Raw genomic sequence first — 14,653 nt, 5'->3', positions numbered from 1 at the left:
GAGTTGCTGTTACTGTAACTTTTATTTTGAGACTGAAGGGAGTTTGGCAACTTTTCAAGTATTCCAATATTTTTTCATTTTATTTTACTCCTTTGCTTTGAAGTACTTGCTCAGATTCAAAGGTTTCTCTACTGGTAACAAGAGACTTTCACTGTTACTTGCATAAAAATTGTCTAATAAGTGATGAAAGACTACGTCAGAGAGCAGAAAGCAGCACTCTGATGCTTCTACAACAAAGAACATCATACACAACTTTAGTTTCTTGACCAATGCTGTATAACCTGAAAGTTCAACATGGTATTTCAAGTGCAGCAAACTCTCCTTTAAATCCTGTTTCAAAAAGTTTAAAGTTTCACCTGGTCTTCAGTTAAAGTGACTGAGCAACTTGGTTGTAGCCAAAATGGTAAGAAATACATGGAGAATTTTTAAAAAGATAAAATCACTTAAAATAAATCTGTTAATGCTTATTCCATATATAATGAAAAGTTCCCATTAAATATTTAATAATTCAATGGAAGAACAGCAACTTCTTGGTTTAGTTTATCCTGGAAAATTTAGATTAAATTTGCTTAAATATAAATTTGCATTCAGAATCCTTCTAGTTTTCTATAGAATGCTTGTCATTGGAGTGTCTGTTAGTAATTATTTATGTTTAACATGGGTAATGAATAGGAGAAAACATGGCCTAATTCAACATTTAATTATCCAATTTCAGGTAGCTTTTTTTTTTTTGGCGCTAATATCTATAGCTGAAGTGTAAACTTTTCCTTTCTCTCTCAGCATTTAAAAGAACCAAGATACTTAAGTATGAAAAGTTAACTACTGAATGCCTGTATATTATGCTACCAAGTTCATAGCTCCACAAAATGAGATTCCCGTGACCATTTAATGGCAAAGCTGTGCAAAGCATGTTATCCTATCAATGCAAATCAGGATGGATGAAAAAAATCAATGATTTTTAAAAAAAAAAACACACATTTTTAAGTTTAAATTAAATAGATTTTTAAAAATAAACGTATTTAAAATTAAATTTGAAATTAACAGCTTATGTTAAGGCCTAAAAATATATTAAAGTTATTTAAATTAAATACAAAAATAATATTAAGCAGCATGTCTGCTACTGAAGTTTTAAAGAAAGTCAAAGCACTGAGCTAGTGGAAGTTAATAGCTAAACACCTGCAACCAGAGTTGGTTGAAGTGCTAAATCAATGTTTGACAGCAGAAGCATCTTCTGCAGGTAGAGAGAGAATATTTTCTTCACTTTTGTTGGTTCAACTAGTTCAGTACAAATGCAAGTTCATTCAAAGTTAAGAAGCTGACTGGGAGTTGAAAAAAGCAGGAAAGCTGGTTTTCTTCTTCCAGTTTGTGAAAAAAAAACTAGGTGTGAGAGGATGAGATCCAATCGTTCTAAAATGTCGCAGGACCCAGTGACCAGAAACAATCAGGTCAATTCATTAACTACACAGAGAATACTTCCTTTGTTTAGTAAATCGCTGTTAAAGGCAAAATGTGTTTTCATATTTTTTTGGATAAACTTTTCTTATGTATCCCACACATTTAGGGCAGTTTTACTTAATACAAAAAAACCTGTTGTTTTTGTGTATTTTTAATTGAATTTGAATTTCTGTCCAAATAGAACTTGATACAAATCTCAAGTAAAAAATTTATCATCTAGTAAATAAGAAATATATCATTCATCATTTTATAACAATAAAAAATGAAAAAATTAAGACTATTAAAATGTCTTATTGAGACTGAATAATTTAAGTTTAGCTACATCATTGCTTAAATAAATGTGTATATAGTGTATCCTCCTGGTTAGCAAAAAGAAGCACCACATTGAGTGTAAAGGCTATACTTAGTTACAAACAACATTTTAATGGGTTAGCAACTAATGAGAATCAACTTTTAAGAAAATAACTAAAAATTACAAATGCAAAACATGATGAAAATTGATTTAAATCAGGATTAAAATCTGTTAAATCGCTTTGATTTCAACCAGTCCACTGTGAAATCGATGAAATAAATTTTAAGAGCAAGTCCATAGAGCCTCTCTGTCAGTATAACAATTTCAATGCTAATATATCATCCTGTACATTACTGAGAGAAGGACTATTGACACAGGGGACTACTGCACAGACAGGATTTTGAGAGGGAGCAGCTATGTGGAAAAGGATGATTCACCCTATCAGACTTACATTTATTTCATTAACTTGAGCAATGTAGATAGTTATAGTTGCTGTTTGTACACTTTGAATATTACAGCTCCACAGATGGTTTTCAAGTAAAGTACATAATAATATTAAGCGTTGTGGGACTCTTATGGATCTGCAGGAGTGGTAAGTCATAAAGCAAAGTGAAGGGTGGTCCGATAGCATCAGTTGAACTTGGGTGTTCTTGTCATCAGTTCAATTTTTAAAGTTTTTGATCTGGCAAACTTTGCCAAAAATTCCAAATCTCAGAGCTAAGGAGTTAGCAAACTAGTGGTTTCTGAAAGCTGTGAGTTATAGGAGTTGGTTATGGGATTGCAAGTAAATACCATCACAAGAGAGTGTGGAACATTATAAAAGTAACCTAAGCACACTTGAAATGAGAAGCTATGCCTCCATAGGCTAAGCACACTGAGTTAAGCCAATTGCTTAACTGTGAAGAGTTTTAAAACTATCAAACAAACACATAAATATGTTACTGCTTATCAACGGTTTCAACAAGAATTCCCTAGAGAGAGAATGACCATGGATTTCAGTGTTTGGAGCCAAATGTAAAGTCCATTTCTTCAAATTAGCATTCCATCAACAACTCTTTTCTTACACACACACACACAGTCATCTTTCAACACAAACATACTGAAACTTACTAAAAAAAATCACTACTATTTATGTTTATTCCTATAGGCAGGAGGGGATGAGGTTTTTATATTGTTTAATTAAGATGGGCTCAGATCATATGATGAGAGCCATATAACAGTATATGCACGAGGCAGGTCATGAACAGCAGAGGGCAGGAGAATGAAATAGAATTTTGTAAAAATTTTCTAGTAGTTAACTCAAATATTTCACTTTTAAAACATTTGGTTTTATTTTTAACTTACCTTATGAACAACTGAAGTATTGAGATTGATAGTGACTTCTTAAATACTCCAGGCTACGGTAGTCCAATCTGCTTCATCTCAAGCCTCACTAAGCATCTGAACAAAACTGTACAGAAGACCTGAACACTTGCAGTGATAGTGCATCTCAGAATCTACATTCTTGTTTATTAAGCAATAAGTGCCCCAAAACCTAAGTACAACCATCTTTAAATCTACAGCACAAAAATAGAAAATATTCAAAATGCACAGAAAAAAACACACACAAAAAGTCATCTTAAATGTGATTAAAACGTCACATGAGATTTTGCAATTAAGTAGCAATTATGGATGTGCTTCACAACACAATGTATAGAAATCTGCAAGTTTCCAGTACAGAAAGGTAGAATTCTCATGCTTGAGCAAGTCGTTCTAGGACCCTTCGGTAATCTGAAACAAGTTGCTGGAAGCTCTCTTCTAACTGTTCATGCTGCATATTTAGGTCTATTTGGTTCAACTGGTTCGTCAACTCCTCTGGTCTCAGACATCTTCTCATCTTGGCAAGTTCTCTTTGCTTTTTCTAAACAATTAAATAAACAGGTTTAAAAACAATGTCATCACCTTTATTGGCAGATATTTGTATTTTCAGAATGAAGTGAACAGCAGTAGAGTCTAAAGATTTATCCAAAAGGTGTTTATTGATTAAATATATTCCTTTTATTAGTACGTATTTCTTTCCACAATGTCCCTACTTTTAAACAAGAGCAGTAGGAGGCTGGGTAAATACTCCTGATAAAACACTTTTTCCCTTGAAAGTCTAAACAAAGAGGTCAATAATAAACTAAAAGAAAGTAATATCCAGATTTCTGTATTTTTTCATGAAGCTAAGAGACTGGGAGTAGTACTACTCATTTGGTGGGTTTTTTGTGTGCGTGTTGTTGGTTTGATTTTGAAAAAAAATGTTATATTGACCTTAATTTTGGTAACCATCTGAACTGATACTACTTTATATATTACTCCTCTACCAGTGTTAACCACACCTATGTACTATTATGCTGATCTTCTGCCAAATTTTTATATTTCCCACATAATCTATTTAACAGCTACTAAAAACTAACTTTAACCACCCTTCCTCCACTACTTAGAAAATAATCCAAGAATAAGGAAGGAAGGCCTAATAATTTATCTGATGCAAAAAAAATCTTATGCGGATGATCAATATTTGGGAACAGCAGTAAAACAGACCCACCCACACAAATACTAGCAGAGGAGAATTATTAGTGGAAACACATAATGGGTCACTTGTTGCACAATATAACAGACAAGAATGCACCTCAAAAATGTTTCCTCACTAACTGGTAAGCTCCTCCACATACCCCCACCCCATTACCCATCAATAAATTATACCTAACTACTACCAAACCCCCCTCCCCAAAACCTATTAGGAATTTAAAATACTGATTAAAGATAATATGGGACTAAGTACTTAGTTATGAAAGTCAGGGAAATAAAGGAATTGCTATAGAGGAAGAGAGGTGTCATGTAATCCAGTACTCTTTGGCCAAAGTGGTGTGCTTCAGAGCAAGTGATAAACCCTCACAAAATGGACCTAATTTTGTAATTATGGCATGAATGCAGACAAAAGAGAATTTCTGCCCCCAGCTGGTGGTCAGTTTGTGCCTAACCTGTACTTAAAGATTGAAATGCCTTTTGGTTTTTAAATTGCAGATGATATTCCTATGAATGTTTGTCTGTTCCTTTTATGAATATTAGTAAGCTAATGTCTCAGTGCTACCAAGAGGCAGTCTATTTCCACAAGTTAATTATATGTTGAGAAAAAAAGTATTGCATTTTAATTTAGAATGGCCTCTTGTTCTCGTATTATAGGGAAAGGGTAAAAAGGAGCACTCAGCTGGCTCACTCTAGACCACTTGCTGTTTTACATACATCTCCTTTCTTGTACTTTCGCCAACTTAACAGAAAAAATATTAAAGAGAAGGAATTCTTTAGGCTGACCTCAAGAGTAAATAGCCTGAAATGATGGGATGAAAATGAGCAATGGAAACTATAGGCTGAATAGCAGGAAAAATAAGAGGTCTGGAACAGTTTCCCAAAGAAAGCCCACAACACTTGTGTTATTTAAAAACTAGACTGGACAAAGCACCCACTAATAGACCAAGAACAGTTCAGCATCAGCAGGGAGGTTGGACAAAGTGACCTCCCATTTTCCCAGCTCTGACTTCTAATTCATCTTTTTAGTCTCTCCTTCTATGGAAGCCCTAAACTAGATTTTCACTGCCTCTTTCTGGACCTTTTCCATTAGCGTCTGGGTGATGAAGACCAAAACTGAACATAGCACTGAAAGTGAGGCTGTATTATCAAATATCTACTAGCATGATTTCTAGCCTATTCTTAAAAACAGCCTAACATTATTTGAGCACAGCTGTGCAGTAAGAGGACTTCATTGAGCGGTACACATGTAGCCTAAGACTGTTTTCTGAGATGTTAACTAATTCAAAACTAGTAGCAGACAAGAGTATTCTTGTTACTTACAATATGTTTTGTCCTACCAATGACTACTTTGTACTTCATCAAAAGTTGCCCGATTCCTTAGTTTTGTTTGCTTCTTTCCAAGTTCTTCAAGTCCTTCCTAGTTTTGACTCATGTCATCTACAGATGTTACCAATTCACTATTACCACGCCACTTCTTCCACCATTGTCCCCACCCGCTTAAAAATTAAATAGTGACCACCACTAGTCCTATTCATGATCTCTGTTCCTATTAACCTCTTCTCCATCAAGACTTGGCTATTTATTTTCCTATCTCAATGAGTTCTTAATCTGTAATAGGGCTTTACCTCTTTCATAGTGGTTATCAAATTTTCTTACTGTCCCTTGGGGACGGTCTTTATCAGAAAACCTTTTAAAGTAAAGATTACAGTACCGTTTTTGCTATCACCATGAGAAGTTACCAATTCTGTAGAAAATGCACTCTCTCTAAATGAAAAGGAGCAGTAAGAAAAAGCTTAGTTTCCTGAACTTTCCACCTAAATGATCTTCTCCCAGACTATCCTAATAGAAACAAACTGCAAGTATGTCAGATTCATCAGTACTGTCACCTGTGCATTACATTTGGCTAGGCAAGTAGGTCTAAAGTGGCACAAATGGGTCATCATCTTCTCATGCTGCCACTCTGTTCTTCCTGGTAATACATTTTACAGACTAAAAGTTCTTACTTGGAAGCAGGAGTTAAACTGGGAGATTAAGTTTCATTCAGTGTTGAAAAAAGGGGTATCACTATTTTGGTCAGCTGAGCTCACTTACTACAAAACTTCCACTGATATAAAGTGGCAGCATGTTGTGTCAAAGACACCCTTTCTGAGTAGGTTTTGAGTGTAGCTGTAGTAAGTTTTGGATAGATCATCCCCAGTGAGAGAGACAGTGTTCAATATATGGCATGTTAATATTCTAGTATTTGTGCCACCTGGCATTTGTTTTTCCAGTGGAACAGCACCATTATTTGTTTTTTTGTTCCTCATATTACCTCCCTACCACTACCAATACTTTCACCTCTGGGATGGGAATAAGTTTGTTTGTTAATGGAAGAGTTTGCTAGTACCACACACTCCTTGTACTGGCTTCTCCTCCCAAAATACTCTTTAGGACACTTTTCAGGTTTACTATATCCCATTCCTGTTTTTAAGATGTAATTGCTCATATGCACGGACCAATAAAGAGATAAATAATCAATATATTTCAGAGTGAGAGAACCCCTGCAACAATTTGACTCCATTATACTTCCATAATTACTTTCCCACCGCACTATCACTAGAGAATTCTGATTTTCACTTATTCCCCCTTTTTCTGTATCTGTTGTCAATTAATCTAAGATTTTTGCACACCGCTTTTGCACACCCTCCTATTTAGTGGATTGAACCAGTATTCCTGGCCTTTCCACAGTATCTAATGGCCCACCACTTGGGTCATAGCAGGGTTTGTATACATTTTTCATAAAGGAACTAGCTACTGCAGTACACGGTTAGAATATGAATAAGTACATACATCATGATTCCACAGGTCTGTGTCCTAATGTCCAATATGAAAATACCAAGAAAAACAAGCATGTATTGCTGTTCTTGTCTTTTCCTCAGCTCTAAATGGAAGTATATCAATTAGCAATTTTCTTCTAATCAAATGTATATAGTTCAAAATCTAAATGCTACCAGAAGTGAAATTATTGAAATGTCAATTATTTAAATATTCATGTCTGTAGTTCAAGTTTGGTCAGTCTTCATGAGCCAATATTTTTACGTTAGTCGACAACAGCTCTGTAAGGGCTGAGAAGTCAGAGACAGCTGTTCTATATAAAAGTTTCATGTGAGAAAAATATGTTTTGTTGAAAGCAAGTCATTCAGAATTGCAATACTTTTAAGAGATGTGCTCAATGTCTTTATCTCTCCATTTGTGTGCATATGCACTTCTCATTTCTGCTTCAGACAGGACCACTGCTTTGTCTCTCCACCTCACAGTATCACCATTGGAACTTCTACAACAATAGTATCTATCTGAAAAGAAGGTATTCATGCATCACCAGCACTACAATCATCGTCCTACATGCCGAGTACATTAGCAATGAATCACCCTTTGTGATGTCTATGTAATTATACCGTCTCTGGTAAAACACAGAAGAAAAATTGTTAAGAAATTTCAGTCCCAAAGCCAGTCTCAAAGTAAAAGCCACCACATATTGCTTTTACACTCATTTCCCAGAACGCAGAGAAAAACAACAATATTTTGGATTGTAGAGCCTTTCAAGTAGACCTGGGCTCCCATTCAATGAGAATTTTCAAGATTTCAAAAATTTTTCCCACACCAAATCAAGATGAAAAGTCAGAATTGTGAAAATTTCTGTGAACCAAAAAAAAATCAGGAAAAAAATTCAGATCAGAACAACTGAAACATTTCATTTTCATAATCTTGAAATGTTTTGATTTGATTTAGATCTTTACATTTTACTATAAGGTAACAAATTTTTAAACAAAAAGTCATTTTGAACATAAAAATGGAACTTTCATTTCAAAAACATCAAAATGCGGTTTCAACATTTTTGAAATTTTCAAAAAAAAATCTGAAATGGAAAATTCATTGAAACCATCTCTTTCCTGCAAAGAGTTTAGGTTTTGACAATTTGGCATTTTCAGATGAAAAATGTTTAGCTGAAAAATTCCAGACCAGCTGCACTTTCAAGTAATCTTGTCTTTTTTTTTTTTTTTTTTTTTTAAAGAAAGGAAAGAGGGAAAACACCACCAGTCTCACTCTTCGCACTATTCTTTGCAGCCTTCAGGAAGCTGCTGTCAAAAAAAATTAAATCTCCCCTCACACCTACATATCCAATTTCTTTGAAAGGTATTTAATTGGAACAGTATCACCTATGAATTTAAGCCTATTACTCATTCTTAAAACATCATTATTTTTTCAGAAAGGCAGGAAGGTACCTTTAAAGTCTAGTTTTACTTGGAAATAGTGACTTTGTTAAAGTGGCATCACAAGGGTCCATGTTAGTTGAAGTTATTTTAAGGTCAAATTTATCCACATTTTTTATTTCTCTATAAAAGCTATCAAACTGAGATATTACCCTCAAGTTAAACTCTTTCTTTTCTCATGGTCACCTGTAAGATTCTGCATGCCAAATTCTACCTTCACTTATACCTGTGCAACTGGTTACACCTGTGCAATTCCACTATGTTCACTGGCATTACACAGGTGTGAGTGAAGGGACAATTTGGACTGCAACTGAATATGTGTAATGTGACATTTTTGCTCCTAAACTTGCAAGCTGGCAGTTTCCTACCAGTATAAATCTAATCCAGCTCATAGCTGTGGTCACAAAAGCAATTCTCAAGAAGATTCAAGACACCAATTTCCAATCTATAAAGGCAAGAGGGGCCTCAACATACTCCCAGTAGATACTTCAAAAGCTTAAGCAAAACATATCCACAACTAAAAATAAATGCCCAGCAACAGCAATCAATAATAACTTCAAGGAGAGAATAAAATAATTGCTGGACTGGGTAGATGATCAATTTATAGTGAAAGGAATTGTTCAATTCTCCTATCATCAATCCACCAGTCCTGGCCCAACTGGAAATTAAACAGTAAGGAAAAGAATACAGGGTCATCTTGCAGGACCCAGTAACAGAAAGCAGCATCCAACACAGCTACGATATCAGTTTTGTAATGCTTAGTAAAAATAGCAGAAACAATCCAGTCACAGCCATGAAAAGCTTCGAAGATGCTGTTTCTGACACTATCACGGGTATAGTTGGCTGTGCTCTCGAAGTGGAAGTTTCCTGCTGATTGTGAGACCCAAACAATAGCAGAACAAACTCATCTTGCTATACTGGTCTTGATGCTTTGAGGCTTTTCATGATCTCCATAAAAAATGAAAAGGCAATTCTATCTGCAGAAAGATTTTTGTTCTGTCCAGATAGTACTTTTTAGCCTTCTTAACATCCAGAAGGTGATGGTGAAGCTCCAAAGGGCAACATGGATAGTTGGAACATAAGCCTTTGTGAACCCAACATCCTTGGGAGTGGGGGAGGAATGGGACAACCACCATCCTGCAAGACCTTGACAAAAGCTTTTTTTAAAATAATATTTTAGGGTTAATGCTGAAGGGGGCACACCAGGCTGCAAGTGAAGAACAATTCAGCGGTAAATCTTAGTTTTAGAGTCTCATCCAGATTTCAGGATAAACTTCCCTGATCCCTTGAGTAGGCAAGAGTCCAGAAAGTTCAGCTTCTTGAGGTGGGATATTCTAATCTAAAGTGCTCAGTACTAGCCTAAAATTTGCATGGACTTCAATGAGAGCAGAGTTAAGCTAATACAGAGAGCTTTGGAAAATACCACCCTTCATCTCCAGGTTTAGAGACAAGCACCTCTGGATTGGGTGCAGGATTAAGCCAAATCAGGAGATCTCTGGTTGCTGGGCAGCTTTAAGAGATCTTGCCTTGACATATGAAAGCCAAGATCTTTGTGGCCCTGTTCAGGCCACTTTTCATGGCAACTCTGGCTAATGATGATGGATGGGATGAAGGTATAGAACTTTCCACTTGAAGGAAAAGGTGTCCATCTTCCAAGAAGACTTCTGTCAGTGCTGGGAGTAGACACAAGAACTTCATTGTTGTAGAAAAAGTTCCATCTCAGGGACCGCACAGGCCAGGGTGGGGTGGGGGGGGGTAGGGGGAGAAGAGGCGGTAAGGTGTATAAAACATGTTGGTTTAACTTAATTACTATTCTTTGGCAGGGGCACTTACTGAGACATAACTGTCTGCTTCCTATGACGGCCTTTCAATACAAGACACAATCCTGATCACCTCTACACAAAGAGGAACTCCAAAGTGCCCCCACATTTGGCAACACTGCTTAGGGTCATTCTATTGTCACAATTTGTAAGAATTTATAGATTCCAGGGAAAGAGTAAATTTCTTCAACAAAGACCAGATGAACCCAAATTCTAGTCAACTGATACTCCATTGATCATTTTCCTGGGAACACTTTGGCCAGCACATCAGGGAACCTAGGTGGGCACACCAGCTTCTGAAGCTTGCTGCTTTGGAGATCCTGATAAGTCAGTTCCAAGAGTGGGTTCCCTTGGAACAAGTTGTTTGGGGAAGTAAATCATTGAGGAACAAACTATTTCTGTTGAAATGGGAGACAACAGTAGAAATTATTTTCTTATTGGTCTCATAACAAGAGCATTGATTGATGGATCCTGTTGCCATCAGGCATGGGTGGAAGGAGAATTGAAGAGATGAAGGGAACAATTCCCAGGAGAGAAGAAGCCTGCTAATGAGCCTGAAGTAGAGAGTAAACATCCACAATGAAGCTGTATATGCAACGTACAGGGACTATGCTGATACACTCCATGTCTATACATGCTGGGAAGTTGACTCCAAGAAACTTTTATAAAGCTGCTACCATAACAGCAGCTGTGGGCTGTACCTCCCTGCAGTTGGTGGATTGGGTACAGTATGAGAACAATTCCACTGATGTCTGGGAAGAAACACAATTCCAGCTCACTATTGCATTCTGTGTGTTAGTTCTGCAGGGCAAATAAGAGTTAAAACAAACAAAAAATTATTCTTTTGACCAAAGTAAGCTGATCTTACTTTGAATACTCACATGGAGCACCTCAGCTGAGAACATACTGTTTTTAGATAGTCACCTTTCACAGCAGAATCATATTTTAAGGCACAAAACAAATCCTCTGCTTATTTTGCTGACTCCCATGCTCTTTTATTATCCTAAATAGAACACTTTAAAAAAAAAAAAGTTATAATTGAGTCATCAGCCCACTCTCTATGATCTCTCTTGGAGAAAGTTTTCTTCCCCCTTTTGATGCCTTACACGACTTCATAAGTAATCCACAGCATCAACTTCAAACAATTATATTCTCCTGTTCATTTTCATACCAAATCTTTTGCTTTTTAAAAGAACTGTTATGAAAAAAATAAAATCTTTAATTATAGCAATTACATTCATCACAACATTCTCAACTTCAGCAGTCCCTTCAATTCATGGACCAGTGAGAACAGATGTAGTATCTTAGTTCAGTATTTTCAACAATGATCTTTCGTTAACAAGGACAGTTCTAAAGGAGTGAAAGTGTTACAAAATTTTTGGTTTTAATTTTCTGCACTCACTTCATTAATCTAGGAGAGAGCTATAGGATGGAATAGGTCTATCATGAGATTGAGAGTTGCAGATAGTTTGCAATATTCTGCATTTATACAGCCCTGTTCAACTGAAGATCTCAAAGTGCTTTATAAATATCAGACCTTACCATCAGTACAAGAAAGATATTAAGAGTGTAAGTACATCTCTGTGATGTAAAGATGAGAAAATGTTTGACAATATGAAAAGCTGTTTCACAACAGGTTATAATTTGGAAAGTGAGGTAAGTACAAGTGAGTTAGTTTAATTGCAATTGTTTTGAGAAGCAGTTTTTGAAAATAGCATGGCTTGAATTTATTTATCCAACCACAGAAGTAATGCGCTTGTTATTTCAAACTATACTTATGACTGTAAGATATACAGCAAAACCTCAACCTCAATATTTAGTGAAAAATGGGTATGCAAGGTGCTCATGTTTCAAGAAAGTGAAATGTGAAAACTAACTTAAAACAAAACTGGTTAATTCAGTACAGAAAAGGTATATGAACCCCAGCACACGGATTTAGTGAATACATGAGGTGCTGCTTATACGCCGAAAGACAGCACTGTGAATTGGTGGCTCTGGTTAATTGCCATGTGAAAGTATATGTCTTCTAATTCAAGAGCAGCGTACCAGACCCTGGTATCTAAGGAAGGGATAACAGATGCTAGACTAACCATCTGGAATTTTGTTTTCTTTAGGAACTCATTTAGCTCCCTTTGATCTAAAATAGTCCCAAGATCCCCCTTTGCTTTTGGGATTAACAAGTATCTGAACGACATGGGAAACTTCCTGTATGTCCCCCATGAGGAGAAACTGGACTTCCTGAAGTAGCACGCTTTCATGAGAGTGGTCTCTGAAGAGGGATGGGGAAGGAGAGGGATTGAAATAAATTGAAGGGTGTATCACAGTTCCACCGTGCTTAGGACGCACTGATCTGTGGTGATTACCTTAGTATCATTGGAACTGGGGAGACTGGCTCTGAGTCTGGAGATGGGGGTACCAGTGAGATCATTGCTGACTTCCTTCTGGATGGAACCCTACAGAGAGGTGCAGCAACTGTAGCAGCCTGCAGTATTGAATGGCGGTTTGGGGCTGAAGCTGGGACTGTAAGGATGTGCACTTCCAATCCTGGTACCAGGCAGGAGTTCTAAACCATGGGGGAAGCCAGCACCAACAAGTTCAGTAACTCAAGCTGCCTCAGAAGCCTCGGGTGTAGATGGTACTGGAAGAGGCTCCTGACTGTGGTATCGAAAGGTGCGCCAACATTTCAGGGATTGGTCTCAGTGGACCCTTCTTGGGCTCCAGAGTCAGCAATCCTTGCTGGCTTACGGAGTGTGTCTGGTGGTGCCTCTTCTTTGTCACATCTCTGAATCCTTGCCTCCACTCGGTGCCTTCACTGTAGATTTTGAAGGCTTCGGTACTGAGTCTTTGGGAGACTTACATTGTTTCTTCTTAGGTACTGGTGACTAGGATCTGTTCCGAGTGGGGAGGTTCCAATGGCGGGCGAAGCACAGACTCCATAAGCAGGTACTTGATTGTGGCAGCCCTGTCCTTTTTTGATCAGGGCTTGAACCCTCTACAAATGTGACGTTTGACACTCACATGGGCCTCTCCTACACATTTAAGGCAGCTGGTATGGGGGTTGCTCACTGGCATAGACTTTTATATGAGCAACAGGCCTTAGTGCCAGTAGAACAAGGCATTAGTCCAGTACCAAGCCTCGTACACAAATGGGAACTGGTGACCCAATTCTAGAAAAAAAGACTCTGAATTTACTCTTATATCTAACTATGAACAAACACACTACACTAGACTAAAAACTAATAGTGCACATACTATATACGCTAAAAGGGGGAAGATTTGTAAATACAAGCATCCAAGCGCCAATAATTGTCATTGGCGGTAGGAAGGAACTGAAGGGGTGTCGGGGAGCAATGTTGCCCTTTATACCTGCATGCAGTGGCGCAAGGCACCAGAGGATGCTCACGCTGCCCTGATGGATGACACTGAGGGAAAAATCTCTGACAAACGTGCCCATAGCATGCACACACTCACAGTGGAATGGATATGTGCAATCACTCGAAGAAGAAACATATTATTTAAATAATGCAATACAACTAAATGTTAGGTAAGAAATACCGCTGGAAATTTCAATGTTGTGGGTATCTCAGATTTTAGCATATAAAGTAAAATGGGATCTTCAGCATGGCAGTGTAAAAAGATACCACTAGACAATACAAAAATGCTCTATATTTGTGTATAGATCACTTTCATGCTGCATAACTAGCAACAGTTGATTGGCAACGTAACTGGCATCAGCTGTATTGATAGAAACGAAAGCAAAAACCATGTTTGTTTAGTTCTGGAGTAAGTGTTAAAAGGTACTGAAGTCATATACACCTTATATGGGCCAATCAATCTTTTTTTGATGTCCAACCTATAGCCTCTGGACTGTTCTGGATCACCCATGTCTGTTGCACGCAATCGGAGAATTTCATAAACCCGTCTTGTGTGTTGCTAATCAAAGAAAAAAAAAAAGAAAAACAGTATGAATAATAATGTTATAATTTGCAATCTTATTGCTGAATGATTTAAGAAATGAAAAGATGTGCAAATGCTACATGTTCAATTATTTTGCTCAGGATGTTACATGCATCATGAGAGATTCAAAGGGCACTGACAGAGACTTGATTCTCCTCCTCCCATCACTTCCTTACTTCTATGGTACTTCATAACTGACAAGTTTGGCAGCTCACTCAGTCTTCTACCAATGTTTCTTCTAAAATAATCCCCCTTGTGCAACCAATGCCTTTAATGCACCCCAGAATCCTTTGTACCAGCTGCAATGGCACTTCAGAAGCAGCAAT

The 14,653-nt window shown here is 37.1% G+C and overlaps 2 protein-coding genes across 3 annotated transcripts in view; one reads left to right on the top strand and one right to left on the bottom strand.

The window, feature by feature from the left end:
* Window positions 1–14,653, top strand: part of LOC311528615 (uncharacterized protein) — a 121,738-nt gene that overhangs the window by 102,395 nt on the left and 4,690 nt on the right. Inside the window, exon 5 of the mRNA XM_084643852.1 lies at window positions 13,243–13,313. Within this exon, the coding sequence (XP_084499978.1) occupies window positions 13,243–13,313 (71 nt within the window). The remainder of the gene's footprint in view (window positions 1–13,242; window positions 13,314–14,653) is intronic.
* HAT1 (histone acetyltransferase 1) overlaps window positions 2,906–14,653 on the bottom strand; it is a 52,189-nt gene continuing 40,441 nt past the window's right edge. For both annotated transcript variants that reach the window (XM_084643839.1, XM_084643838.1), the window contains exons 10-11: window positions 14,187–14,303; window positions 2,906–3,647 (exon numbers count right to left, since the gene is read on the bottom strand). In XM_084643839.1, the coding sequence (XP_084499965.1) occupies window positions 3,480–3,647; window positions 14,187–14,303 (285 nt within the window). In that variant the 3' untranslated portion in view covers window positions 2,906–3,479. The remainder of the gene's footprint in view (window positions 3,648–14,186; window positions 14,304–14,653) is intronic.

This window comes from Lepidochelys olivacea, assembly GCF_965140295.1.
Source record: "Lepidochelys olivacea isolate rLepOli2 genome assembly, chromosome: 11".
NCBI lineage: Eukaryota > Metazoa > Chordata > Testudines > Cheloniidae > Lepidochelys > Lepidochelys olivacea.
Note: the sequence above shows the minus strand (reverse complement) of the source record. Positions and strands in the feature narration are given on the sequence as shown.